Below are 28000 nucleotides of genomic sequence, written 5' to 3'. Positions count from 1 at the left end.
GCGGGAGAATCCAGAAGGACGGCTGGGGACGCGGGCAGACACAGAAACACGCGCAGGCGCACACGTGCATGCAAACTGGGCTCAGCGGCACGCTCAGCAATTCCTATGGCTTGTCGATGAAGCCTTCGTTGGCGTGGTTCAGGCCGCTTGCTCAGCCGAGACCGAAGACAGTATGGCTAATTGCCCTTAGCTGCCGGGGGAGAGATGGGGCGCTAGGTCACCAAGCGGGGGGGGGGGTTACGGAAGCCCCGTCTAGCCTGGCACGCTCAGCCTTCCCCCACCCCAGCCATGCAAGCAGGCGGGGGATGGCCGGCCGTGGCTCCGCAGCGCCCCCTTCAGGGCGCCGCGGAAGCACCTGTCTCGCTCGCGGCCAGGTTTTGTCCTTTGCCACCCCCGTCTCCTGGGAGGGGAGGGGGGGCTCCCGGTCAGCCCCGCGGACCCCCTGCCGACCTGCGCCTGGAAAGGCTTCAAGGCCGGCCGAGGCTGCCGGTGCTCGGCTCTGCTTGGACGGGCCGAGGGAGGCGGAGCTGCCCCCCCTTGCAGCCCTACCACCTAGGAAGACGCTGAACGTGCATATAAAACAGTTTAAAAATGAACCCGTTGACTAAACCAGGGTTTTTTCAAAATTGTTGCTAAAAAAAGAGGGGCCTCCGGGCCCGAACGGAATGTTCTCAGTGGTTGAAAAATGCATAGTTGAGATAGAAAACACTGACTCGGCTGGGGGGGGGAATTCCCCTCCCCCCTCGCTTGTGTTCCCCACCTGGCCAAGAGACGTGGAGGAGGGGAGATGGAAGCACAGTGAGGGGGAGTCGGGTGGGGGGGTGCAGGTGATGTCCTGAGGGGGACAAAGGCCCGCCCCGCAGAAGCTGCTCCTCCGGCCATCTGCCACAGGCAGTGGGAGGGAGGGGACTGGCCACTTGCTTGCCAAACCAGCGTTGGCAGCCCCGCAGGATGAGGGTCTGGAGCAGCCCAACCCCTCTGCCCAGACCCCTGAGGGGGAGGAGTGCGGAAGTGCCGTGGCAGTGGGTCCTCTGGAGCGGGAAACGTGTCCAGTCTCACGGGGTCACAAGCCCTTGCTCTTGACGCTGCCCTACCCCCCCCCCCGCCGTGCAGCTGATCTGATGTGGGGCAGGGCAGTGGCGGTTGTGCTGCTGGGTGCCGGCGGGTTGCTGTTCACAGGGGGTGGGCCTTGCCCCACGGAGCCCCCTCCGGCAACGGGCTTTCAGATCATTTTCATATTGAACTTCCTGGCCCCGCCCTGCCCAGAGGCCGAGGTTGGGCCGTCCACCTTGCGGAAGGAGTACTCCCCGGCAAAGTTGTTCTTGTGCTGCCCCCGGCCCCGACTCCAGACAAAGAGGAGGAGGAAGCAGAAGAGGACCACGCCCAGGAAGGTGATGCAGCCCATGGCTGTGGACACCAGGATGGTCTTGAGGTCCAGGGTGAACTTGATGAAGACCCGGCTGCCGTTGTGGAAAGTGTCGTTGAACTCGCCCAGCACCGAGGTCCGGTTGGCATCCGGGGTGCCGTCGACAGGGGCCCCTTGGACGGTCAGGGTGGCAAAGTAGGTGTCGTTGCCGGCAGGGTTGGCGGCAAGGCAAATGTAGGTCCCGCTGTCCCTGGCCTGGGCGTAGTGGATCTCCAGCGTCCCGCTGGACGAGACAGTGAGCCGGCCCAAACTCTTGGAGGTGATCATCCGGTGCTGAGGGGAGACCCAGCTGATGGAGGGCACGGGCTCCCCCTCTGCCTGGCACTGGAAGGACACCGTCTGCCCCTCGTGAGCCGCCACGTGCTGCAGGTGGCGGTTCCGGATTTTGGGCTTCTGGCAGGTGAAGTACTCGAAGAGGACAGAGTCCGGGAAGTCGTGAAGGGCGTTGCCCTGGATCTCGAGGGGTGAGGAACACGTGGGCGGCTGCCCACCGAAGTTCAACGTCTTTCGGCGCTGGAGCATCCAGAGCAGGCGGCAGTCGCAGACCAGCGGGTTCTGGTCCACCCGGAGCGTCTCCAGGGTGTTGACGGAGTGGAAGGTGCTCTCCTCCAGAGTGGACAGGAGATTGTTGGAGAGGTTGAGGAGACGGATCTGCCTCAGCCCAGAGAGCGCCTGGGGCTCCATGGAGACCAGCAGGGTGCCCACCATGTGGAGCTCCCTCAGCCGAGTGAGGTCCCGGAAGGACCCCCTGGGCACAGTGCCGATGGGGTTGTAGGAGAGGTTGAGGTACACAAGGTGCCCCAGGCTCCTCAGGGCCGCGGTGGGCACGGCCGTGATGTTGGTGAAGGTGATGAATAGAGAGGTGAGGTTCAGGCCCTGGAAGGCGTTGGGCGAAACCTCCTCCAGCAACGGCCAATTGTCGACTTCCAGGAGCCGCAGAGAGCCGAGCTTCCGGAAGTTCTCGTCCTCCAGCAGGGCGATGCCGAGGTGCCTGAGCCGGAGGAGCTCCAGGCTTTGCAGGCGGGAGAGGGACTCAGCTGAGAGGTCCGTCAGGTTGCACTTCTCGAGGGTCAGCTCCTGCAGGCTGAGCAGGCCTGAGAAGGCCTTTCGGGAGATGTAGACCAGGTCGTTGTCCCCGACCTCGAGGTGCTTCAGGCTCCTCAGGTCTTGGAACATGAAGTCCAGAAGGACGACAATTTTGTTCTCGCTGATGTCCAGCAGGGTGAGGTTGGCCAGTTTGTGGAAGACGCCCGGAGGGATCAGCTTGAGCTGGTTGTGTCGAAGCCGCAAGACCCGCAGGTGGAAGAGGTTGCCGAAGGCCCCGGGCTCCACGCTGGCGAGGATGTTCTCGCTGAGGTCCAGCTCTTCCAGCCTGGGGAAGGAGGAGAGCTCGCCCGAGTTCAAGCAGCGGATGCGGTTCTTGCTCAGCTCCAGGATCCTGGTCTCGGTGGGGATTCCCTCCGGGACGGACGTGAGGCGTTTCCGATGGCAGCTGACGGACTTGAGTTGAGGGAGGCACTCGCAGCGCGCCGGGCAGGCCCACCCCGGGGCCAGGCTCAGGAGGGAGCAGCAGCAGGAGGCCAGGAGGAGGAAGCCAGGTTGCATTGTGTGGGGCATGGTCCTACAGACCCCTTACCATCGTCCCACGCACCTGGGAGAGGGAGGGAGAGAGAGAGAAAGAGGAGGTTACTCGGACCCTGGCAGGGTTTGTGGCGTTCCCTTACAGGCCTCCCTTGGAGCCTTGAATTTGCTCTCCGCTTGGCCCAAGAGCCGGTCTGGGCCGCCCTCCAAAGCGTGTAGACAAAAGTGAACCCTGAAAGGACTGTGTGTGTGTTTGTGTTTCTGTGTACACACCCTTTTTGAGCACCTCCCTCCCTCCTGCTCCCCCCCCATCCCAAAGCCGCGTCCTGATGCAGAGCACCAAGTGGCTTTTCGTGGCTTTGCGGATCACAAGAATCCAAGGCAGCATTCCAGGATCCATCCTTTGTAGATTAGTCCATAAATAGCTACAGTCACAAAATAATCCCAAACCGGCTTTATTGAGTTTTTACTACTGCAGACTGAATCAGAGGTGGCGGTGGGGCTTTGCATCTCAGGGAGAGAGTGCAGAAGCTCAGAACCCCCCCCCCCCACACACACACAGCGGGATGGGGGAGGTCCCTTCTTATCTCCCGGGAGGGGGCCTTCACCAAATGGAGCCTGGGAACCCCCCTGGCTGCTGGCGGGTTTCCCTGAAGGTGGGAAGACTCCAGAGTGGCGCTTCCCCCACTCTCTGGCCGATTCCCCAGGCAGAGCGTTGTGTGTGTGTGTGGGGTTCAGCCCTTTCTTTCTGCCTCCTGGCTTGCAGGCGACCCCAAAGGGACCAGCAAGAGCTGCTGCAGGGCGATTTGTCCTGCCTGCCCCCTCCCTTGCTGGCCACTCAGCTCCCCCCCCCCGCCCTGTGGATGGGCCCACTGCCTCTCCACTGCCCAGCTGCCGATTCTGGGGCAGGGGATCCACACCCGGCAGAGTTTGCCCTGAAACCCTTTTAGGCCCTTACAGGATCAACAGGGGGCCAAGGGGGTGTGTGGAGTGCATGCCAGAGGCTTTGTGCCGCTGAGGTGAGCAGGAGAGAGAGCTGGCTCCACGGGCCCCTGCGGGCATCAGAGCAGGACAGAAGCCGGCAGGGAAAGGGGGCCACCCGGTCTAAACCGGACTTAGGGCAAGAGAAGCGGGGAGGCGGAGAGCAGGTGCTTCCTAAGCTTTGAAAGGGCCCCTGGACTCTCCAGAGGCTGGTGGACAGCAAAGCCCGTCTGCGGTAGACGGAGCCAGACCAGACTCCATCCGAAAGCTGCCCAGGCGGCCGCTGGTGCCCAGTTCTGGCCCAGGCAATTGCTTTCCTCCCCACACCGTGCAAGACCTGGACCGTATTTCTCCTTCATTCTATCTGTGTGATTTGGTGAATTCACTGTGCATGATGCTTTTGGTCTGATGAACATTTGGTCTGAATTGTAGCTGCTACTCTCGGCCTCGCGTGACAGGAAATAAACTCCCACCAGAAGGCTGAAGGTGCTTTTGCTTAAGCTAAAACTGCCCCTGCATTGCTGGCTTCAGCTTTAAGGGCAGAACTTTGCCAATCTGCCTGTGCCCAGCCGCCTCCTCTTCCTCCTGCTGCTGCAGTGAATGAGGGAGGCACCCGTCCGAGCCTCTTCCGAATGCCGCCTCCCTGCTCCGGGCTGAAAGATACTTTCGCCTGGGAACGGCTCCCGAGGACCTCCGTCTGTGTCACCTTCCTATCTCTGCAGCCACGGACCTTGTGGAATGGGTGGCTGAGGAAAGAAAGAAAGAGCGCTCCGGTGGCCTTCTTAGTGTTGCCGTGCCAGTCCGTCAGCCCCGGGGCCTCCCTTCCCACGGAGGGCCAGGCTGGAGCTCCTCAGAAGCCTCGGGAAACGACTGCCGGCCGCAGTGGCACTCCGACCGGGCCCCCGCTTGCTGATGACCTACTTGAGGCAGCTTCAGGGAAAATCCACGGCAGAGCAGGCTCCCCTGGGACTCGGCCCACTGAGCCAGCCACGAACGAGAGCTGGAAGGGGGGGTGCTTTTGCTCTCGCCTGTGGCTCGCCAGCCACAGGTGATGGCGGAGGTGCTCGTGGGAGCTGCGAGGGCTGTGCCAAGGGCTGGTCGCTGCCCGTAAAGCCCCACGCGGCACAGAGCCCGATTACTGGCAGGACCACGTCTCTCCCTCGGTATCTATCCAACTGAAGAGACCCTGCAGGGTAAGCGTGCTCCCGCTTCCTTTGATCGAAGAACGGCCTCTCTCGGGACCCTGGGAGAGCAGGGCCCGTTCTCCCAAAGGTGGACCCTCCTGAGCTCTGGATGCCCCCCTCGCTCAGCTGAAGGAGGAAGAGCTGGCCGTTCAGCAGCACCCTTGGTAGGGAGACAGAGACCCTCACTCAAGTGATCACTTCGAAGTGGAGGCAGGGCCCAGATAAACCAGAGAGGAAACAGAACCAGTTTATCTAAATCTTCCTTATGGCAAAGCTGCATTAACAGAGTCTTTCGGATCCGGAAGGGCAGAACTTCCCTCCGGCCACTTTGAACTGCTTGACCCATCAGGGCAGGTCCTCCCTCACTTCCTTTCCGTGGTTGATAAGAGACTGGGGGCTCCTAAGGCTCCTAGGGCGTTTGGTCTGTGGTTACGGCTTGCCTTTGGCCACAGTTGTTCTGTCTGCAGGTCTTCACATTTGGTGATTTTGTCCAGTTCTTCTAGAAAGGGACCTGGGATAAGCAGCTGTTGTTACTTTGCAATATTAATGGTATCGTTGCAGGATGTAAGCTGTGCCAAGTAAAGCTTATTATTAGTCTAATACGCACGTCTGTGAAATCACAGCTGCCAGTTCCTGAGTTTTGGCCTCCGTGCGCGCTGAGGTTTCCCAAGCGCCAAAGATGTTGTAATGTATCAGCCTTGTATCTGTGCGGCTCCAAGCAGGATGGCCTTTTGCAACTGACAGAGGGAGATTTTGTAAACACACGGATTGTGCAGTCCAAGGCTTTGGGGTTTGGCGCCCATTGTGCTGACAAGCACTGGGACCACCTGAGCTGGTTTATGCCCTCGTCTTTCAGTTCGGATTTTCGTCTCTTGATATCTGTGATCTCCAATTATTTGCCTTCTACCATCCCCCACATCAGTTAGCCACACTTCGTCTTAACCACCGTTAAACCTGGTCTGTTATGAGCCAAGGCTATCGGTTTGTATTTGGAAATCCCACAGCGTTTTAGCCTGCTCATTTTCAACTACTTTATCTACTAACTTTGTTCTGACATCTACTACCTACTAACGAACTTTATCTACTACTTTAGTAGTTCGTTTATTATTATTACTATTATTATTCCTGGAGACCAGAAGCATCAGATGAGCTGTCAGTGCAGGCTGATTGTCCTCTGGGAAAAGATTTCCTGGACAGCTTCTTGAAGGCCCAGCAAAAGCGCCAGATTTGGGGTGTCTGTGTGTGTGTGTGTGTGTGTGTGTGTGTGAGGGGACGGAGAAGGCTGCGATCGATGCAAAGGACCGGCTCTTCTCTGAACAGGCCCAGGGGCCCAGCCTGCACCACCCGCCTCCTGATGCTTCTGGGCTCCCTGATCTAGAAACTGAAGGATGGTCAGGGTGGAGGAGGAAGAGAAGGAAGGATGGGTGGGCAGGGGGGGGAGGTTGGAGATTTCCCCAAAGACTGCTGGAACCATCCATCAGCCTATGCTGAGAGATGGGCTCCCCCCCCAACTCTTAATGACCACTGACCATTCCTTCCTCCTGTTGCTTGTGGGAATGGATGTGGCAGCCCCCCCCCAGGACCCTGCCAAGGAGGAGGTGACCCCTCTACAGGAGTGGACGAATCACAGCCCAGTACACTGGGCAGAGGAGATGGTGGCCTGCGGTGCCCTTTGTCCTGCTGAAAGGACAAAGTACTGGATGATGGTTGTCCCTTTCATCAAAAAAGTGGGGGTCCGGCAAACTACAAAAAAGTCTGTTTCTGGACAGACTGTATTGAAACCAGGCTGTGAGAATTTGGAAAGCACAGTGGGAGGTTACTGGAAGCCGAACTGAGCCTTGCCAAATTAAGCGGCCGATCCCAGCTGGGTCACCCAAGGTGTGACGGTCATCTCGTTGGCCCACTAAAGCCAGCAGGCCCCTCTTTGGGCAGCAGCAAGACAGGAGGCTGGAGGTGGGACTCACTCAGTGGCGATGGGAAAGGGGGGGAGGCCACGGGAAGCCCAAGACCCCACCCTGCACAGAGAAGGGGAGCTGATGGCGGAGAGGGTGCCGGATGACGAATGGACCCTCGTATCAGAAGGGCTGAGGAGCTTTCTGAGTCCTAGTAGCATTTACAACGCGGGTAGGTTCGGGACATCCGGTTGCCGAGGTCGCCGTTTGAGGAAAGAGACCCAAAGTTGCAAAGACAGAATTGCAGCAGGAACACGGAAGGCAAGAAGCACGGGCGGCAGAGAAAGCTCAACGCAGCCAAAGAGAGAACGAAAGCAGGAGCAGGAGAGGGTCATGGTGTTACTCATCAGCGAGTTGAGATGGGTTTGGGTGCCTTCGGCCAGAGGATCGCAGCGCTAACTGCCCAGGACGTGAAAAGGGGAGGGGAACGGCTGCCATAGGAAGGACATGGATGCAGTTGAAGATCCAGTCCAATGATTCTTAAGTTGCCGATACATTCTTCAAACCACCAAAAAGATGCGTATATACCTGGACATTACTGGATGATGTGCCCTCCATTTTCAAGGAAGGTACCAGGAATTGCTCTGAAGTTCTGAATCTCATTGATAAGGAATGGGGAGCCATGAAATGAAATCCACCATGGACAGAAGCTGCCAGAACAAACCCTTACCCGATGCCAAGAAGAGACGTCAAAGACATTGTTAGATGTTTAGTGCCAGCCATTGGCAGTTCCCCAAAAGGATCATCAGATGGAGGCAAAGAGGCTTCTTTGCTTCCACTGATGAGCCAAGGGTCTCGGACCCACAGCCCCATTGGCGAGAGAGTTTTATGGTCAGGGAGGGACCAAGACCCCCCATAAATACCTCTGCACGAGGGGCTGTTCTTTGTTCTAGTTCTAGTCTTTTTTTCTCTTCTAGTTTCTATTCTCTTAGTCTTTCTGTTTTAGTCATGTAATGCTAGCTTGTTTTGTTTTATTTTATTTCTCTCTCACATGCAGGCATGAATGCTTTCATGCCAAGTATTTCTTTCTCTTTGATCTATCATGAATAAAGCTAATATGATTGCATCTCTGCGTGATGCCTTTGCTTGGAAGCCCCTTTAACGATTCACTTGTGAGAACACCTCACGAGTTGGTAGCAGAGGATGGTTTAAGGTAAAGCTTCCAAGCTTGCAGATAGCAGTAAGATGCCTAGATTTGAAACTGAAATGGATGGCCGGAGATCCAAGATTGTGACCAGAAGTCTTCAATCAAGATCAACAGCCCCAGCCCCTGAAGCAATCTCAGCTGCAGATGAGAGCACAAATGACCTTCATTCCGTCAGAGGATCCGTACGCAGCAGAGCGTCTAGGACCCCTTCACATGCCTCTTTACAACTGAACACCACAGAGGAGAGCATAGAAGGTTTGCAGACTGTCCAAGACTGCTCAGATGCTGCAGAGACGGACCTGGCTGAAACCAAACGCCGCGTGAGTAAGCTGACTGCACAGGAACGTGAAGAGCTGCTTAAAGAGATCTTTGCAATGCAGGGGAGGGGGGAGGCAGCCCAGGAAACCGCGCAGGAAGCCTCCGAACACGCGGTGAGTCTTTCCCTAGCGGCCACGAGGCCTCCAAATATGGCGCCCGCCACCCTTAGTGACCCCGGGACCCCAGGGCTTTTGGCGCGAACCCCCCTGCCCAGCTGTGAGCTACAGCTTCCTGGGGCAAGCGGAAACAAAATGGCTCTGCCCACATGGTCTGGAACAGGAAACAAGATGGCGGCCCCCTGTAACCCCACACGGTCTAACAAAGACAAGACTTTTTTAAGCCTGGAAAGCCAGCAGTCCCCGGCATCCAGCCAAAACAGCCAGCAGTCCCTGGCATACAGCAGAAATGACATGCAATTCCTGGCATCCGACCAAGGCAGCATGCAAATTCCTGAGTTCTCCCCACCACAAAGCCTAAAGTCCTATGATGGCGATGAGATCTGCCCAGCCGATACTAATACAAATACAAATGCAATTAAAACGGCCATCCAAGTCCTGACTACGGCCCTGGGGGCCAAGCAGACGTCGGGGGTGCCCACACCCCCCCCAAGGCCTCCCATCCTCTCCCCAGGGCCCAACTGCCGGGGGAAATCCAGCCTGCAGCCTCCCAACAATCAACCCCCGCGGCCTCCCACCTTCTCTTCAGGTCTTCAGGACCAGCAATGGGCTCCTCAGGGCAAACCAGGCAATGATGAAAATCCATGTGGCTGCAATCTGCGAGCTGGCAAATCTGGGCTCCGCCCCCCCAATGCCTCATGGGAAGAAGGGAGAAATCCTGAACAACGCCTTCCCCCGGATCACATGGTTTCCGGGCACGCCCATCTGGAGTTACTAAATAGTCAAGAAAGGATTCCCTCCTCGACCACTAGAGGGACCCCTTTCACTGTGGGAACGCCTTTCCCTTTCCCTTTTATGTCAATGGACATTTCAGAAATTTTTGAAAGTGGGTCTGATAAGGACTATATTCCGGCAGCAAATCTTCCAAACGATTTTAAAAAGCTACAACTGGGAGGGGAAAATTATAACAGTTGGAGTAAAGATATACAGCTATATCTCTTAAAGAATGGGACTCTACAAATGGTTCAGAAACCACCCCCTTCCCCATGGGGACGTCAAGAAGAGTGGCGACATTTGCAGGCTTACTCGACCCTGCTCAGTTCTCTGGATAATAACCTGTTCTCCAGCATACCAGCGGGGCTCAGAGCTGATGAAGTGTGGCGGCTATTATACAATTTATTCAACAGCGATACCATTGGTTCCGTCACCAGACTTACAACTGAGCTTCATACAACCAGACTGAGGCTTGGTGCCAGCATGCCTGAACATCTTGCAAAATTAAAGGCACTCAGGTCAGAATTAATATCCAGAGACTTTCCTGTAAATGATGTGAGCATGGTTGCGATCATTTTTGCTTCCCTAGACAGGAGTTGGAGCAATTTCATTGTTTCACTCGAAGCGGTCAAGAGGGAAAACATAAATCTGTCCTACCTCACAGGAAGACTGATCGAAGAGGATAGAAGGAGACGAGATGCCGGAGAATACGCCAGAGTCACCACTCAGCACGCCAGAAAGGGGCGCCACAACTCAGAGCAAATTAATGTTCTGCTTAAGTGTTTCATCTGTGGCTCTGAGGAGCACCTCAAGAAAGACTGCCCCCATCAACATCAAGCCCCTAAACGTGGTCCCAATCAAGTGGCAAGGGGCAAGAAAGGGGGCGTGGCAGGGGCAAGGGAAATTCTCTGCATACTTGTTCCCTCACCCCCACAACAAAGGCTGATAGCTCCACTGACTTATGGTTACTGGACTCTGGAGCTTCTTCTCACATTACTAATATGAGTCAAGGTTTTAAAAGGTTAAAGAAAATTAACTCATCTGTCAAGGTTGCAAACGGTGATACTGCTTCAGTTGTTGGGGAGGGGTTTGTTTCTGTACCTGGTCTTGGGAAAGTTGAAGGTGTCTTGCACGCTCCCTCCATAGCCAACAACCTATTAAGCATTACCAAATTGTGTGACGATGACAAAGTGGAAGTTTTATTTCGCAAGGGGGGAGGTCATGTCACCAGGGACCAGAGGGTCATTGGAAATATTACAATCATAAACGGCTTACCATATTTTTCTCCCAAGCCACCACAGCCTGCCCCAAGGCTTTCCAAGGGCAGTGTGGGCAAGGAGCCTGAATCTCAGCAGGCACCTACAGCACCACTCAAAGCAACTAGAGCCAAGAGGGTGTCAATGGGGAAGCCGATTCACAATAAGTGCGTCCACCTCATGCACAGAAGGCTAGGACATGCAAGCTTCCCTGTAGTTAAAAAGATGGGAGAATTTGCTGAGGGAGTCCAGCTCAAGGACTGTGACGTATTTCTGGACTGTGCCATTTGCAAGAAAACAAAGAGGAAGGCTGCCCCGACCTCAAAGGTGTCATTACGTAAGACTCAATACCCATACCAACTAGTACATGTTGACCTAGTTGGGCCTTTCACACCATCCCTAGGAAAGAAAAAGTATTTTCTCACTGCCGTTGATGATTTTTCAAGATACGGCCACGTGTATACTCTCACAGAAAAATCTGAAGCCTTTGACGCCATAAAGTCACTGTACAACTTCGTAGAGACCCAGTACAAGACCAAGATCGCACAATTGCAGAGCGATCGCGGGGCTGAGTTCATGTCTCAGAAGTTCCAGGACTGGGTAAGGCGTAAGGGCATCCGCCATTTTCTAACTGCACCATTCACCCCTTCGCAAAATGGTGTAGCTGAGAAAAGGAATGGAATCCTGCAAACCATGATGCGTAGTCTGATTGCAGACGCAGGTGTCGCAGAATCATACTGGGGAGAGGCGGTCCATTATGCCAATTACACCTTAAACCGCACCTGGAGCAGTGTTGTGAACCAGACCTCATATTTCCTGGTTCACGGTAGGAAACCAAATCTGGCACATTTGCGTGTTTTTGGTTCCTATGCATGGGTGCACATCCCCAAGCAGCTGCGGAAGAAGGGGAGATCTGTTTTCCAGAGACTAAGGTTCTTGGGCTATGCTCCTGGCTCCAAGGCCTATCGTTTCCTGGGAGAAGGGGGCAGGCCTGTGACTTCCCAATCTGCCTCTTTCGAAGAGGATTCCAATTAGACCCAGATCCACTCAAATGATCTGAGCCCATATGCCAACCGACCCAGCAGAGGCACACCGACCACGACATCACCTGAGACGACCACATACCCTGCCATCGACGAAAGTGAGGAACAAGACGAAGATGCGTCCAGTCCCATGGAAGAAGACACGCCGTCTTCACCCCCAGCGACACCTCAGAGACCCGCGGAAGAAAAGAGCGGTGAGTGGCAGAAGGTAAGGAGGTCAAAGCGGTCCAACAAAGGGGTCCCGCCAAAGAGAATTGACATTGGCCACATCGCGTCTGTCAACAGCGTTGTGGTCACCCCAAAATCCTTCTCTGACATCCAGGAGCTGCCCATCGAAGAGCAGGAGAAATGGCAGCTCGCGATGGAGAAGGAGATGCAAAGCTTAAAGAAACTCAAAGTCTTCACCCCCCAGCAACCTCCAAAAGAGAGGAAAGTCATTGGCACAAGGTGGGTTTACAAGGCCAAACCACTTGCCAATGGCCTCTACCTATATAAGGCCCGTTTGGTAGCCCAGGGCTTCGCTCAGCGTTATATGGAAGACTACGCCGAGACGTACTCTCCAACCGTCCGCGCAGAGAGCGTCAAGGCCGCCCTCGTGACTGCAGCCGCCCTGGGAGAAGAAGTCTTCCAATTTGACATCCAGACGGCTTACCTCCACGCCAACTTGGACCGGCAGATCTACGTGAGAGCTCCTCCTGGCTACCAGCAAGAAGGGGGAAATACATGGTTGCTTCACAAAGGGTTATATGGTCTTAAGCAGTCAGGGAAATTATGGTATGACTGTCTTAGAAAGAGTTTAGAACGAGTTGGTTTCTCAGAATCTCATGCAGATCAATGTGTTTTCACACGCAATTCCAAGGGAACCACAGAACGGGTGTTAGTTTATGTGGACGACCTATTATATGTAGGGCCTAACAAGGAAAGGTGTGATGAATTTGCCAAGGTCCTGGAAGAAAAGTTTACTCTGAAGTCTTTGGGGCGGGTTGACAAGTACTTGGGTGTGCAAATTTTGGCCACTAAGGGGGGGTTCGCTCTATCTCAAAAAGAAAAGATAGAGGAATTACTGGCCAAATGCAAAATGACAGAATCTAATCCTACGCATAGCCCAATGCAAAGCGACTTTTACAACCACACCCATAAGGACGGTCCTGAGTTCACAGATAACACGCTTTACAGATCTGTGATTGGCTCCTTGCTATACATCAGCAATTGGAGCAGACCTGACATAGCTTTAGCTGTGAATCTATTGTCCAGGCACGTGGAACACCCAAAGGAATTCTTTGGGCTGCTGTTAAAAGGGTGCTTAGATACCTAAAGGGCACAGCTGATGCTCTCCTTATGCTAGAACCAGAGAAGGGGAAGACGGCCCAGCTCTCCGCTTACTCAGACGCAGACTGGGCTGGCGACACCAAAAGTAGACGGAGCACTTCTGGTTTCCTCATATTGCTAAATGGCTGCCCAATACATTGGCATGTTAGGCAGCAAAAATTTATTTCTTGCTCCACGGCTGAGGCTGAATATGCCAGCCTGTCAGACACGGCCAATGATTTGACTTGGTTCAATGAGCTGATAACAAGCATCTGGGCATCTCCCCCTCTGCCCATCCAAATTCTAGAGGACAACACAGCCGCTATTGCAATCTCGGGCGCTTATGCAGTAGGCTCTAGATCTCACCACATAGACATACGCTATAAAAATGTCAGGCAGCTTGCGAAAGAGGGTTTTATACATGTTGAGCACTGTAACACAGCTGACCAGATAGCTGATCTGTTCACCAAACCTGTTCCCATTGACCGGCACAACCTTCTGTGTAAGCGTTTGTGTTTGGCCTTCTGAATGTTTTTATGCATGTCTATGACACCTGCTCACCCCTCACATACATTCACTGGTCCCTGTCATTGGCTGGCAATAAGGGGAATTGTTAGATGTTTAGTGTCAGCCATTGGCAGTTCCCCAAAAGGATCATCAGATGGAGGCAAAGAGGCTTCTTTGCTTCCACTGATGAGCCAAGGGTCTCGGACCCACAGCCCCATTGGCGAGAGAGTTTTATGGTCAGGGAGGGACCAAGACCCCCCATAAATACCTCTGCACGAGGGGCTGTTCTGTGTTCTAGCCTTCTTCCTTCTAGTTCTATCTCTACTCCTAACCTCTATTTTAGTTATGTAATGCTAGCTTGTTTTATTTTATTTCTCTCTCACATGCAGGCATGAATGCTTTCATGCCAAGTATTTCTTTCTCTTTGATCTATCATGAATAAAGCTAATATGATTGCATCTCTGCGTGATGCCTTTGCTTGGAAGCCCCTTTAACGATTCACTCGTGAGAACACCTCACAGACATAAAACTCAGAAAGGATCTTGAAGTATTTCAGAGAGCAGTTAGAGGAGATGTGTAGGAGTGTTACAGCCAAATCTGTCAGCAGCGGAAATGAAAACAGAAACCCAAGGAAAGTCTTCCAAAATGAGGAGGTGCACCTGGGGAAGTGTGTGTGTGAGAGAGAGGGAGGGAGGGAGGGTTGGGTTAAGCCCAGATTAAGAGATCGGAGGGGACCGCAGCTAAGGGGGGGAGGGGACAGAGAGGAAGGGGCTCACTCCTCTAGACTCTCTCAGAATGTGCCTATCCAGGGCAGAGAGTTACAGCTTTAGTTGGGGGGGGGAATTGTCCATTCCAGCCATCCTGTCACAACCCATCCCATCCCATTTCTATCTATCCCCTCTGACCCAGAATCAAATCTCGCCTCTCCCTGGGTTCTGCCATACTCCCAAGGGGGAGGGGGGATGTGCCCAAGGGGTTATGGCCTCTGCTTCCTCTATCTGCTACAATGTAACATTTTGCTTTCCCATGTTTCTCTCCCTAAACTGTCAGCTAGAACAAGGGAGGGTATAAGGAATGTAACCTCCGTGCCTTGTTTGTTTCTACCCGCTCAGAGGAAGGTGTGAAGAAGCCGCCCACCAGACCATCGCTGTGTGTGAACCGGAGACAGGCCGATGTTATCTCCCCTTTTCCCACGATGGACCTAACACCTGGGGATTGGCTGTCCCACACTGGCCGGATGGACTATGGGGTGGGGTCTTGCTTGGGGATACCTTCTGGGCAGGAAATGCCTGCTATCAATTACTCTTCATAAAAGTTCCTATTGGAAGAAATCGTTTCCAAGAGTTCTGCTTTCTTAAGATGTGGGACTGAAGTGGGTCCTGACACATCCCTCAACTTAAGACTTGGTCGCTTAGTGGCCATTCAAAGTTACAACCGACCCTCCCAAAAGCTACCTATGGCCTGGTTCCAAATTCTGAGAGACAGCTGACCCCGCAGTCAACTGACCACATTTTGGGCCTGGCGGAAAGAGGTCCCAACCTCAGGCGGGTCTGCTAAAGGAGCCCGACAGGCGGAGAGAAAGGGGTGGAAGAAGCGCACGAAGACTCTGCCCTGTGGAGATGTCAGCACATCTGCACAAAAAACCTCTGGGACGACGCCAGCAAGAGCGCTTAGGGTCATCAGAGGCAGCTTAGAGTCCAGATATGGAAAAGCCGGTGGGCGGCAGATGCTCCGGCCAGTTTTAGGAAAGGTTGAGGAGCAATGCGGCTAATGCATTCTGGGTAATCGAGAGGGCCAAAGGCTGACCCGGCTCCGTCTCATTGATCACAGAAAGGCCTCCCACTGGGTTGACCGTATCGAACTCTAGCACCGCCAACACTTCGTCCTGCCCCATCTGCACTGTAGCAACAGCACTAAGACTCACATACTGCTTCACAGCCCTTTACAGCCCTCTTTAAGCGGTTCACAGAGTCAGCCTGTTGCCCCCTCCCAGCAATCTGGGTCCTCCTTTTACCGACCTCGGAAGGGCGGAAGGCTGTCAAGCTTGAACCGGTCAGGATTGAACTGCTGGCAGTGGGCAGAGTTAGCCTGCAATACTGCAGTCTAACCACTGTGCCACCACTGCTCCATATAGTTTCGTGTGAGGACAATGAGATGTCTTGGAATTACACACACGCACGCACACACCTTTCTCAGAGGGGGGAATTAAGTCCCTAATTTTTCAAAGCCAAAAACTAAGAAAAGAAGGGGGGTAGCTGGGGGCTGTTGAGCTCTCCAGGGTCAAGTGCTGGGGGGAGGGGTGTCAGAAGGCTTCCAGGCAGCAGGGAAATTGGGGGAGCCAACCTAGACATCTTGAGTCTGCCTCCTTGACACTGGCCAACAGGCACTTGGCAGATACGGCATAGGATTTTTTTTTTTAATTCCATTTATATCCCGCCCTTCTCCGAAGACTCAGGGCGGCTTACAAGCTTAGCAGTAGCCTTCATTCTATGTATATGCCTGCTTATTAGGGCTTTCACACACCTCCCAAGCGGCATTATTACAAAGTCAGCTTAATTGCCCCCAACAATCTGGGTCCTCATTTGACCTACCTGGGAAGGATGGAAGGCTGAGTCCACCTTGAGCCTGGTGGGATGCGAACCTGCACTAATTGCAGGCAGCTGGTGTTACTTAAGGAGGCATCAGCCCACTGCTCCACCAAGGCTCTTTTTTTTGCTGTTCTTCATCCATTATGTAGGTTGCAGAACTCAGTAGTTGCCAGGAGGGGAAGCAGCAGTACAACCCTCACCCCCCCCCCCAATTACCCACTCTTTGGCTGGCAGGGTGGCTGTGGGGGGGGGGGTGGAAGTACTTTCTCGGAGAAGGCTGGGTGGGGGGAAGGTGGCCACGCCATCCAAGCGGCCCAGCTCAGGAGGGCTCCTGGGCGGGCGGCCGATGCCCTCTGGGGAAAGCCCCTCCGATTCCCGGCTTGTGGGTCTAGGAGCCCTTCCGCGCTTCCCCTGGAGACCTCCCGCGGCAGGGTCCCGCGTGGGCCGGCCAGCGCCTCCCTCCCTAGCCTGACGGCTCGTCCCCCGCCCTTCGAAGTACCCGGTGGGGGCTGGAAGGAAGACGCTCCGGCCTTCCCCGCCGCCCGGAAACGAGCAGGGAGCTGCCCCGCTCGTCCTCGGCTGCAGCCGTCGGCCCCTCGGGGAGACAGGGCGGAGAAGCTCCGGGTCACTCGGGGGGGCAAAAAGCCGCCGGGGCTGGCGGCCGTCTTCAGTCTCCCGGCCGGCGCTCTCCACTCCCGGGCCAAGGACGAGGGCGGGCGCGCAGGGCGGCGGGGACGCGCCGCTAAATGGGTCTCTCTGTCCCGGCCGGCCTTCCACAATCGAGGCGAGGCCCCGGGAGCCTCTTGCCCCGGATAGCAGCGCCGAGATCTGGCACACGCTCTCCCCCGGGGCTCTCGCCTCTCCCTGCCGCGAGGAAGGCATTCACGCTCCCTCCAAAGGCGCGCCTTCTCTTGGCCCTCGGCTGGGGAGCAGCCCAGCCTGAAGGGGCTTCACGCGAGGTCGCCCCCCTTTCCCCAACCCGTCCTGGCCGTTCTGAGACAGCCAGCAACTAAGCGCAGCCCCGCCCAAACCGAGAGACCCCCCCCTTCAGATGCCTCCAGGTACGACCCAAGGCCCCCTGCCTGGGACTGAGGCCCCTCCCCGGGCTGCCACCCCTGCACCGAACTCCCCTGAAACAGCTGGAGGGCCCCCCCCGCCCCGCTGCTCCTTGGTTGGCCGTAATGTTGGCCTCCGGCAGTGGCTCCCTGGTGGGGAAGCGGAGGGAGGGGCTGGGCACGTGCTTCAGAGCTCTCTCTCTCTCCCCCCCCCCAGGGGTCCCCGGATCAAAGGGGCCGGAGTGGTTGCAGTGCTGCAGAGGCACATCCCCACCTGCCTTTCAAGGAGGAGGAGGAGAGGAGGCATTAAATTACCTTGGTCATGGTTGCCTAGCAACGGGCCAGCACCTTGCAGGTGAGGGAGCCCCCCCCCTGGATTGTCTGCTTGGCAAAAGAAAGGCCGCTGCTGCCGGCTCCGCAGGTGGATCCCATCTCGGTGCTCGGAAGGCCCCCCCCCCCTTAGGCCGAGTGCTGCAATTCGGTGCTGTGGCCAGATGTAGAGGCAGCCTTTCGGTCCAGACACAATCCAAACACAGCTTGTGCGGACACCCCCCCTTCCCCACCACAAGGATTGAGCCTTGCTTTGAGTTGGTCAGAGGAGGTCCAGCTCCCTCCCCGTCAGATCAGGAGGAGATCTAGCTCATCCCAGCGTTTCCAAAGCAGAAACCACAAAGCAAGGGATTCCCACTCTTGCTGGCAGTGATCCAAACACACAACTGCGTGCGTGGGGGGGGGACACAGGACATGCAACATCTAAAAGGTCACTAAAAACAGCAGGTTTGGGGGGGAGGGAGAAGCTTGGGGGGAACTGAATGTATTGGTGTAGCAGGTCCTTGCTCGGTTCTCTCTCCACCTGTCATGAGAAGCGGCCAGGATCCTGGCTTGGCGGCTTTCAGATTCACAGGCGGACCCCTGGAGGCTGTCTCTGGGCAGCTGATGGGCCGTGGGGAGAACAGGCAGCTGGACTAGACAGGCCAGGGTCCCCTCCGGCACTGCCCGGCTTCTCTTCCGATGCTCAGGAAAACATGCAGCAAACACGCAGCTCTGAGGATGCAAGGCAGAGCCGGGGACCTGATCCTTTCCCCCGCCTGCCTCCTGGGACCCGCCTCCCCTCCGCCTCCCCCCATGGAGGAGGGGTGCCGAAGAGCAAGGCCCATTCCAGAGCCAAGGCCCATTCCAGAGCCGACCTCTGTGCAGCTGCCACCCCCCCCCCCCAGCAGCCGAGAAGCCGGCTCCCCCCCCACTCCTCTGCTCCAGAGAGCCAGGCAGGAGGGGCCCTGTGCGGGCTCGGGGCCTGCGTCCTCCTGGGCTGGGGGGGGGGGAAAGGTGCTTCCTGCGGGGGCAGGGAAATCACAGGAAGAGGCCGCTCAGGAGAAGAAAGGCCAAGCTGCCCGGCTGGCAGAGGGAGGCTGGTGACCTGCCACCCGAAGCAGCAGGGATTTTCGGCTCCGGTTGCATCCAGGGCGGCAGAGCCCGACTGCCTGGGAAAGGCCGGCAACATCGCAGGGTTGCTGGAGGGGGACGGAGGGTGTGTTTTCCACCCGAGCAGGGACGGCTCTGGGCTGGCAGCCTCATCCTGCCTGGGCAGAAGCCACCCGATCGTTTCACTCAGGCTTGCAAGCGGCTCGCCTGGAAGCTGCCTCTGCGCAGCCTGGTTCTCCTCTCCAGTCTAAAGACCAGCTGGAGGGGCTGCCAGCCTTTAGGCCTTTTGCAAGTTGGCTGGGCTGAGCGGTCAAATTAACCTGACACTCCTCTGGGGCTTTCAGAGAGGGCGGGCCCTTGGCCGGAGCCCCTGGAACCTCCAGGCCTATCTGTGTTTTCAGCAGAGATTTGCCCTCCTGTCTGCCCACCGGGAAGATATGCAGATGATACCACTCTAATGGCAGAAAGTGAAGAGGAAGTAAAGAGCCTCTTGCTGCGAGTGAAGAAGGAGAGTGCAAAACCTGGGTTGAAACTAAACATTAAGAAAACCAATATCGTGGCATCCGGCCCTCTCAATTCCTGGCAAATTTTTATTTTATTTTTATTTTATTTTAATCCCATTTATATCCCGCCCTTCTCCGAAGACTCAGGGCGGCTTACAATCTAAGCACAAATCAATGTGCTTAGCAATAGCCTTCATTCTATGTATATGCCTGCTTATTAGGGCTTTCGGGGGGCCCCAAGCGGCTTTATTACAAAGTCAGCTTATTGCCCCCAACAATCTGGGTCCTCATTTTACCTACCTCGGAAGGATGGAAGGCTGAGTCAACCTTGAGCCTGGTGGGATGCGAACCTGCACTAATTGCAGGCAGCTGGTGTTACTTAAGGAGGCATTAGCCCACTGCTCCACCAAGGCTTCAATTATTCTCCAAATAGGTGGAGAAGAAATGGAGGTAGTGACAGATTTTATTTTCCTGGGCTCCAAGATCACTGCAGATGGGGACTGTAGCCAAGAAATTAAAAGACGCTTGCTCCTGGGGAGGAAAGCCATGGCAAATCTAGACAGTACACTAAAAAGCAGAGACGTCACCCTGCCAACAAAAGTGCGTATAGTCAAGGCTGTGGTCTTTCCAGTTGCAATGTATGGCTGTGAAAGTTGGACCGCAAGAAAGGCTGAGTGCCAAAGAATCGAGGCCTTTGAACTCTGGTGCTGGAGAAGACTCCTGCGAGTCCCTTGGACTGCAAGGCGATCAAACCGGTCAGTCCTAGAGGAGATCAACCCTGACTGCTCTTTAGAAGGCCAGATCCTGAAGCTGAAACTCAAAATACTTTGGCCACCTAATGAGAAGGAAGGACTCATTGGAGAAGAGCCTCATGCTGGGAAAGGTTGAGGGCAATAGAAGAAGGGGACGACAGAGAAGGAGGTGGCTGGATGGAGTCACTGAAGCAGGAGGTGTGAGCCTAAATGGACTCCAGAAGATGGTAGAGGACAGGAAGGCCTGGAGGAACGTTGTCCATGGGGTCGCGATGGGTTGGACACAACTTTGCAACTAACAACAACTGCCCACTGGGGGGGGGAAAGCTTTAAAGGGTTGCAGCCTAAGAGTTTATTCTAGCAAACAGAAATCCATTGTGGAAAGCAAGATGGGGCCTTCTTCCCTGCTGCCCCCCCTCTTCAACAGTAGTTGAAATCACCCGCTGTCTGTGGCCGGGGTGGGGGGGGCAGAGGTTAGGCAAAAGGGCCAAGCTCTTCTTGCCAGCTGCTAAGTGGGGGGGGTTGCTCTCCACCTTCCATGGGGGAGGAGCCTTTGCAGAGGACTTGTGTGATGCGTAGAAAGCACCATCTGGCCTGACATAGCAGGTGGTGCAGAGGGCACCCCTGGAGAATCTATGGGGTGCTTCGGGCTCCCAGAGCTGGGTTGTTCTTGCAGACATTTCATTACCCAACTAGATAACATCATTAGTGTTAGAAGGGAGTAGAGTTTGGTCTTAGTTTAGAATAGAATAGAATAGAATAGAATAGAATAGAATAGAATAGAATAGAATAGAATAGAATAGAATAGAATAGAATAGAATAGAATAGAATAGAATAGAATAGAATAGAATAATGCAATGAGTAGAATAGAACAGTTGGAAAGGACCTTGGAGGTCTTCTAGTCCAGCCCCCTGCTCAAGCAGGAGAACCTATACCATCTCAGACAAGTGACTGTCTAGCCTCTTCTTAAAAATTTACAGTGATGGAGCACCCACAATTTCTGAAGGAAAGCTGTTCCACTAGTTAATTGTCCTTACTGTCAGGACGTTTCTCCTTAATTCCAGGTTGCATCTCTCTTTGATGAGTTTCCTACCATTGTTTCTTGTCCTTCCCTCTGGTGCTTTGGAGAATAATGTGACCCCCTCCTTTGTGGCAGCCCCTCAAATACTGGAATGCTGCTATCATGTCTCCCCTATTTCTTCTTTTCTTTAGACTGGCCAAACCCAAGTCCCGCAGCCGTTCTTCCTATGTTTTAGTCTCCAGGCCTTTGATCATCTCAGTTGCTCTTCTCTGAATTTTTTCCTAACTCTCAACATCTTTTTTGTGATATGGTGACCAAAATTGGCTGCAGTATTCCAGGTGTGGTCTTACTAGGGTTTTATAAAGCGGTACTAATGCCTCGCCTAAGACGGAACCTTGGGGTATCCCACTGCTTAATTCTCTCCATGTGGCTGTAGTGCCATTGAGGACTACTCATTAAGTACAGTTTGCCTGCCAGCTAAAGATCCATCTGGTGGTGATGTTACCTATTCCATCTTTTTCTAGCTTACCAAAGAGTAGGTTGTGGTCTACTTTATCAAATGCTTACTGAAGTCTAAGTATACTGCGTCCATAGTATTTTGCTGGTCTGTTAGTTTAGTCACTTTATCAAAGAATGAAATAAGATTGTTTTGGCATGATCTGTTTTTAACAAACCTGTGCTGGCTGCTAGTTATAAATTTGTTTGCTTCTAGTTGTTCGCAGATCTGTTTTTTGATTATCTTTTCTAGGATTTTCCCAGGTATTGATGTTAGGCTGATTGGTCTGTAGTTTCCTGGATTCGTTTTTTCCCCTTTTTTGAAGATGGGAACCACATCAGCCCTTTTCCAGTCCTCAGGTACTTCCCCGGTGCTCCAGGATTTGTGAAAGATGTGGTGCAAGGGTTCTGAGATAACATCTGCCAGGTCCTTCAGAAGTCTGGGATGTAATCTGTCGGGTCCCGGTGATTTGTATTCCTCAAGGTCGGATAGGTGTCCTCTTACCATTTTCTTGCTTATTTTAATTTTTGTTTCAAGTTTGTCTTTTGCAGTGGTTTTTTTGGTATGTTGGGCTATCGTTTCTTTTTGTGTGAAGACTGATGCAAAGTATGAGTTAAGCAGCTCTGCTTTCTCCCTGTTGCCTGTAATTTCCTTGCCATCTTCTCTCTTTAGGGGACCTACAGTTTCCTTGACTTCTTTCTTGTTGTTAATGTGTTGGAAGAAACTTTTTTATTATCTGTGGTTTCTGTTGCAAGTCTTTGTTCTGAGCCTTTCCTTTCCTGACTTTGCATGTTCTGGCTGTCTGCTGATAATCCGCCTTAGTTATGTGCCCCTCTTTCCAATTTTTGTATTTGTCCTTTTTGTCTTTCAGTTTGTCAGAGAGATCTTTGTGCAGCCAAGCTGGTTTATTCTTGAATTTCTTGTTTTTCTTTTTCAGTGGTATTGTGCTGGTCTGGGCTTTCATGATCGCATTTTTCAGAGTTTCCCACGCTTCTTGGGTTGTTTTCCCCTTTAGGATTTTCATCCATGGGATCTTTCCTAGGTTATCTCTGAGTTTGTTAAAGTCAGCTCTTTTGAAGTTTAGGATGTTGGTTGGATTGTTTTCTATTGCTAGTGTTTGCGTTATATTAAATTCCAGTATGACGTGGTCGACCTGGTCACTTTTACCCAAGGTTCTGGCAACTTCAACTCCCTCTATCACTTCTTCTCTGGTGTCTCACCCTGTCAGTGTTGTCGGAGGATGGTCTCAGAGGTTCTCTGGTTGGATTGTTTACTGTTGGCTTGTTTGGCCATTCCTGGATTGGGGCATTGTTTACTTCTTGGTTGTGGGTCTGATGTTAATTTGGAGTTCGTCTAGCAGGGTGTTTAGGCTTGTGTTGGTGGTGCTATATTGGGCTGAGTGGTATACAGCACAACCAACACAAGCCATAAAAAGGATCACACTGCCATACATCAAGAAACCACCAACAGACTATTACAGCCACATGGAATCAATGGTGCGCACAAGGCTCGCACTCTGACTGATTGGCCATCAAAAGGACACACAAACCAGATCTACATATTGTGCAAAGGAAACACTCAACAAGCCAAAAAGGGAACAACTTCCCCACCAGCAATCAAGGCCCAGGTGAGCATAGAGTAACTCCAAGATTTAACATCAGATCAAAAACAGTGAACAGTGAGAAACTGCCAAACCAGCCCAAGGAGAGCAGCTCCGAGACCACCCCCACCGACGCCAGCAGGGCGAGACTCTAGAACATCAGCTGAGAGCAAGACCCCCCCCTCCTCCTTTCTGGCACTGACGTTGCCTAGTTTGGGTAATGAAGGCTCTGCAAGAAGACTGCCCAGCTCAGAGAGCACCAGGGACCCCCGAGCTACGAATATCCTCCTTTATCCCTACCTGGAAAGTCTACCTACGGAGACATCTGGAACACGCAGCTCCTGGAACGCGCAGCTCCCCTTCCTGAAATCCTTCCAGTGGATAAAACAGCTGCCAGCCTTGAGGGGAAGCTGCTCCGTTTGTCTCACTAAGGCCAGAGCTATTTTTAAAAAATCCTAGTTGCAGCCAGCCGGGAGCAGGGAGGGAAGTCCAGGCAGCTTCCAAAAGGGGAGCAGGGCGAGGGAGGGAGCAGCTGGCTGGAATGAGGAATTGCCCTCCTGCCATTCTTGGCCCCATCCAGCCCAGGACCAGGTGTGGGGGAGGGGGGGTGTCTCTGAGCCCCTGGCTCTTGGTGTCTTGGAGGCTTAACAGCCATCTGCCTGCCTGCTGGGGGTGGGGATGCTCAGCAGACTGGAGGGGGAGCAAGGCGGGGGGGGGGGTGTGAAGGAGCAGAAGGGGCAGCTGGGGATTGCAAGGAAGGACTGGAAAAAGATGGATTACAGTCCGGCCTTTGGTCAGCCGATGCTGAGGGAGGCCTGGGATAGCCAGTCCAAAGCAGGGGCTCCCTCCCAGCTCTGGGGCCATCTGCACAGAGGAATTCTCCTCGCTGGTGGCACCCGTAAATCCCTGGGGGTGGAGGAGGCCTGAGTTTCAGCATCCCTCACCACCTACCTGGCCATCACTTTTGGGGGGTCATCTCAGCATAAGGACTCGCCTGAGGTTGCCGAGACGTGGGGGGGCGTGGGGGGGTGCTGCAACCCTAAGCTCAGTGAAGAAAGGCCTTCGTTAGGGGACCCCTCCCCCGGCCGGAGAGTCTGGGTGTGCCGCCCAGAACAGGAGGAAGGAAGAGCTGCGAAGGGGGGAGGATGGCCATCGGAGTCTGGGACGGAGCTGTAAGGAGCACGTCTCCTGCAATACAAATGAGGGCCCCCACATCCACACACATCCAAGGTAGACTGGCTCTGATACTGGAGGTTCAGCATGATATGTTTTCTCCATTTACCCTGAATTTCTTGCCTTAAAAGCTGGTAAGCTCCTTCTTGGGAGCCTCCATCCACTCCTTGGGGCCAAAGGGGGTTGAGGGCAGGAACCTGACCTTCCTCGTGCACACCTCAGTGCCCTCTGGCCTTCCAGCAGCCTTAGACCTCTTGCTAAGGCAGGATAAATGCTTGGGAGAGCCATGGGGGGGAGGGGAGGCCCCTCTGGGAAGGTCACTGGAGAATCTGAGAGGTTGCTGGGTCCTGCTGTGCCCCATGGGCCTTTTGTGTCCATCTGCAGCCCCTCCTCTTACAGGACAACCCTGCCCAGACCAGCCACCACCCAGAAAAGGGGCCAGATTGACAGCCCAAGGGGTTTTGATGAGAAATTCTCTCCCTTAAGGTAACATGGGGGGATGGCAGCCTCTTGCAAAGGTGGGGATGCCCACCCAGGAAATGGGTGCCGTCGGGGCCATCTTTCCTTGGTCCAGCTTTAGGCTGAAAGGTATACACCTAGCCAGGCAGCCCTGCTTATCCCTGCATCCTCCCATTGACCCCTGACCAGGACCGGGCAGGTAGCAAGCCGGATGAATCAAAGTATTCAGATCCATCTGAGAAATGTTCCTTGGCCACGTGGGATCTCCTACCCTGCAGTGGCAATAATAATAATAATAAACCTTTATTGTCAAAGTACAACATGTGTACATTGAGATTAGCTGAGCCTCCCCCCCCCCCTGCTCTCTTCCCCCCAACACACAGTGACAACAAACCCTCCATCCTACTACACCATGTGAACCAACTACACACACCGGCCTCCCAAGTCAATTCTGCATACGTTCACAGAGATTATGTTCCATTTAAAAGCCTAACAGCCCACGGATAAAAGCTATTTTTCAGCCTGTTGGTACGGCTGGCTATATTCCTATATCTATATGCCGTCAAAGGAGCGCATCGCACAAGGCGCAGGTACAATTTGAGGGCTGCAGTGGGGCTGATTTGGAAAAGCGAAGGGGAGGGGCGCCCAGGGACTGTCTCGTGGGACCACTGCCATCGTTAAGGCTGGCATTCCTTGAAGCCCAAGAGGCCACGGAAAAATGCGGATGTGGCCGTCTCTGCCCTGCCTCTTGCCCCAAGGAATAGTCACCCCCCCACACACACACTGCTTGATCCTCTGAGGGACTCTTCCTGTTCCGAGGTAGGTTGCCTGTCCTCGGCATCCATGGAGGAAGAGCCCCCCCCCCCCGAGCCCTGACTGAGGCAGGCAGCTGACTGCAGCCTCCTCTCCCCCCTAAGTTCCCCTCCATCGCCAGCTGGCACAGAGGCAGGAATCAGAGGGGCACAAAGTGTGTGTGGACCTGCCTCCATGGGCCGAGGAACACATGGCGACCCTCCCCCACCTTAGACAGGGAGGGGCAGCCTAAAGGATCCTGCATGACACGCCAGAGATAAGACCCCTCCGAGGCGGAAAGAGAGGCAAAGGCTATGGCAGGACTGGGGGACGCCGAGAAGCTCCACAGCACCCTAAGAATGGCAGCCCAGATGTTCTCTTAAGAAATGTAAACCAGATGTGCACAGACCAGTCCCTGATCTTAATTTCCCCTCACTTGAACACCACTTACTTTGCTCTGCCCGCCCCTGTCAGTTTCCCCATTAAAAAGGTCTATCACGTCATGGTGTGTGTGGGGGGGGGAGCCCAGGAGAGGAAAAGGCCCCAGCAGGAGCAGGGAGACCGGGAGGGATCCACAAAGAGTCCAGGGGCTCCACCCACTGCAGGCTAAGCAGAAGGGGGTCCCCTGGGACAGGCCTGGTTCTCTCAGGGCCAGAGAGAGGCAGGCAGTCTGACTGCTCCGCCTTCGGATCGCCTTGGCCCAGTCCCTGTCCCCTCTGGAGCAGTTTCAGGCAATTTCCACTTGGAGGCAAGTAAAGCCCCCCCCCCCACTCGGAGGAGTGCTGGGCCTTTTCCATCTCCTGGGGAGGCCAAGCTTTGACCCAGGAGCAGGCTCTCCCTCTAGGCAGGGAAAGTGGGGAGGAGGGGCCAAGCGCCCCCTCTGTCCCGGCCAGCCCGGTCTGCAGGGTGCCTGGAGGAGCCGCAGGAGGGTCCCATGCAAATGTGCAGCCGGATCAGCCCTTCCCGGGACTGGACAGCTCTGGGCAATTGGACATGACTGGAGCACCAGAAGACAGATTTGGGCCACAACTGGCCACAACTGGCTCAAAGTGGGCGGAGACAATTGGGTGTCAAACCTCACAGGCCAGATGAGCCTGCAAAGATGGCAGCTTGCCAGAAAACAGAGACTGCACCCGGGAAGCGCCCCGGAATGATTTGCACCCCGGACGGGAGAAAACCACACGGGAACCGTCAGCCAGGGCAGCCCCAGGTGCCCCAGGTTGGCCGGGGATTCTGCTCTGTGCCCGGCTTTCCGTTGGGGTGGGATCTGTCCCTTGCAGAGGCTCCCCTCCTCCGTCCTTCAGATCCACGCCAGCCTCAACCCCCCTCCCCTTGTGCAGTGAGCGATCTGAAACGGGGGGGGGGGGCTGGTGGTTCAGGGGAGGCAGAAGAGCCTTGGAGGCCTCAGATCCGCTCTGCCTCTCTGGAGTCGGTGGGCACTGGAAGGCAGAGGTGCCACACCCGGAAGGGGCTCAGAGAGGAAATGGGGGGGGCAGAAGTTTAAAGGGGAGGGGAGAATGGGAGGCAGCGTGCACAGCTAGAAGTCCCCGGTGGTTTGCAGGGAAAGAAGCCTCAGGGACGGGGCGCATTTTGGGAGAGAAAAGAGGGAGGGGGGGGGACCAACGCCGCCGCAGAGCAGCTAGAGAGGCACCCAGGAGGGAACAAGAGCCCAGATTTCTGAATTTCTCGCGCGCTTCACCAGCCCGCAGCCTCTTCTGGGGGGGGGGATAAGCGGGGCTCTCGGCAAAGAACTCCCCCTCCCACGCGCTGCCCCTTGCCTGGGGGGCGGGGGGAGGGAAGGACAGGCTTGGGATCGGAAGCAGCCCCTGGGCCGCCCAGCCGGGGGACTTGGCAGCGCTGGGCCCTCAGCCCTGCAGGATCACCCCCGACCAGCAGCCGGCTTTTCTAGAGGCCCGGCCGGGACCCGGCGCCGACCAGCTCTGCCCTCGCCGCCTCCACAGCCACCTCCTCCCGCTCCGGGGCCCTTTGCTCCGCGGAGGGGGTCTGATTCCCCCGCGCCGAAAGCCCCTTCCTCTTCGTCGCTGGCGCAGCAGGAGGCCGGGCAGAAACGCCCCCCCCCTCCGAGCCGAAAGTTCCGGGCAGCTGCGGCAGGAAAGAAGCTTGCTAAGGGTCGGCGGCGGACAATCGCAACTGCCGCCGCCCGCCCGCCTGCTGACCCAGCCCCGCCCGGCTGCGGTCCTCGGCGAGTCGGTTCATCGGCGCCGAGCGCCGCGGTTCCTGCCCCCGCCCGCCCGTCCCTCTTCCCCGCAGGGACTCCGCCGCTCCGAAGCCGAGCGGGAGCCGGCGGACACCTACCGGGCAGGGCGAGGAGCTGGGCTTCGGCGGGCAAAGGAAGGGAGCCGAGGCGAGCAGCTTAGGGCCGCGGGGGGCGAGCGGGACGGCGGCCGCGCAGCAGCGGCGCTGCGCACCAGGAGGAAGAGCGGCGGCGGCGGCTCTCGGCTGGATGAGCGGCAGGGTGACCCGCGCCAGCCGCCCTCTTCCCCGGCTGGGCTCCGTGGCGCATCGGGGGCGGCGATCTCTGCCCG

The 28000-nt window shown here is 55.3% G+C and overlaps 1 protein-coding gene across 1 annotated transcript; it reads right to left on the bottom strand.

Annotated features, from left to right (window-relative positions):
- Positions 1 to 787: 787 nt before the first annotated feature.
- On the bottom strand, positions 788 to 28000 carry LINGO3 (leucine rich repeat and Ig domain containing 3). The gene is made up of 2 exons (XM_081320360.1): positions 27771 to 28000; positions 788 to 3077 (listed from the first exon to the last, which is right to left on the bottom strand). Exon 2 carries the CDS (start codon positions 3041 to 3043, stop codon positions 1223 to 1225), a length of 1821 nt encoding a protein of 606 aa, XP_081176486.1. The 5' UTR covers positions 3044 to 3077; positions 27771 to 28000; the 3' UTR covers positions 788 to 1222.

The sequence above is a fragment of the Vipera berus genome (genome assembly GCF_964194415.1).
Source record: "Vipera berus genome assembly, chromosome: 1".
Taxonomy (NCBI): Eukaryota; Metazoa; Chordata; class Lepidosauria; order Squamata; family Viperidae; genus Vipera; species Vipera berus.
The sequence above is the reverse complement of the archived record's forward strand: the minus strand, read 5'-3'. Positions and strand labels throughout refer to the sequence as shown.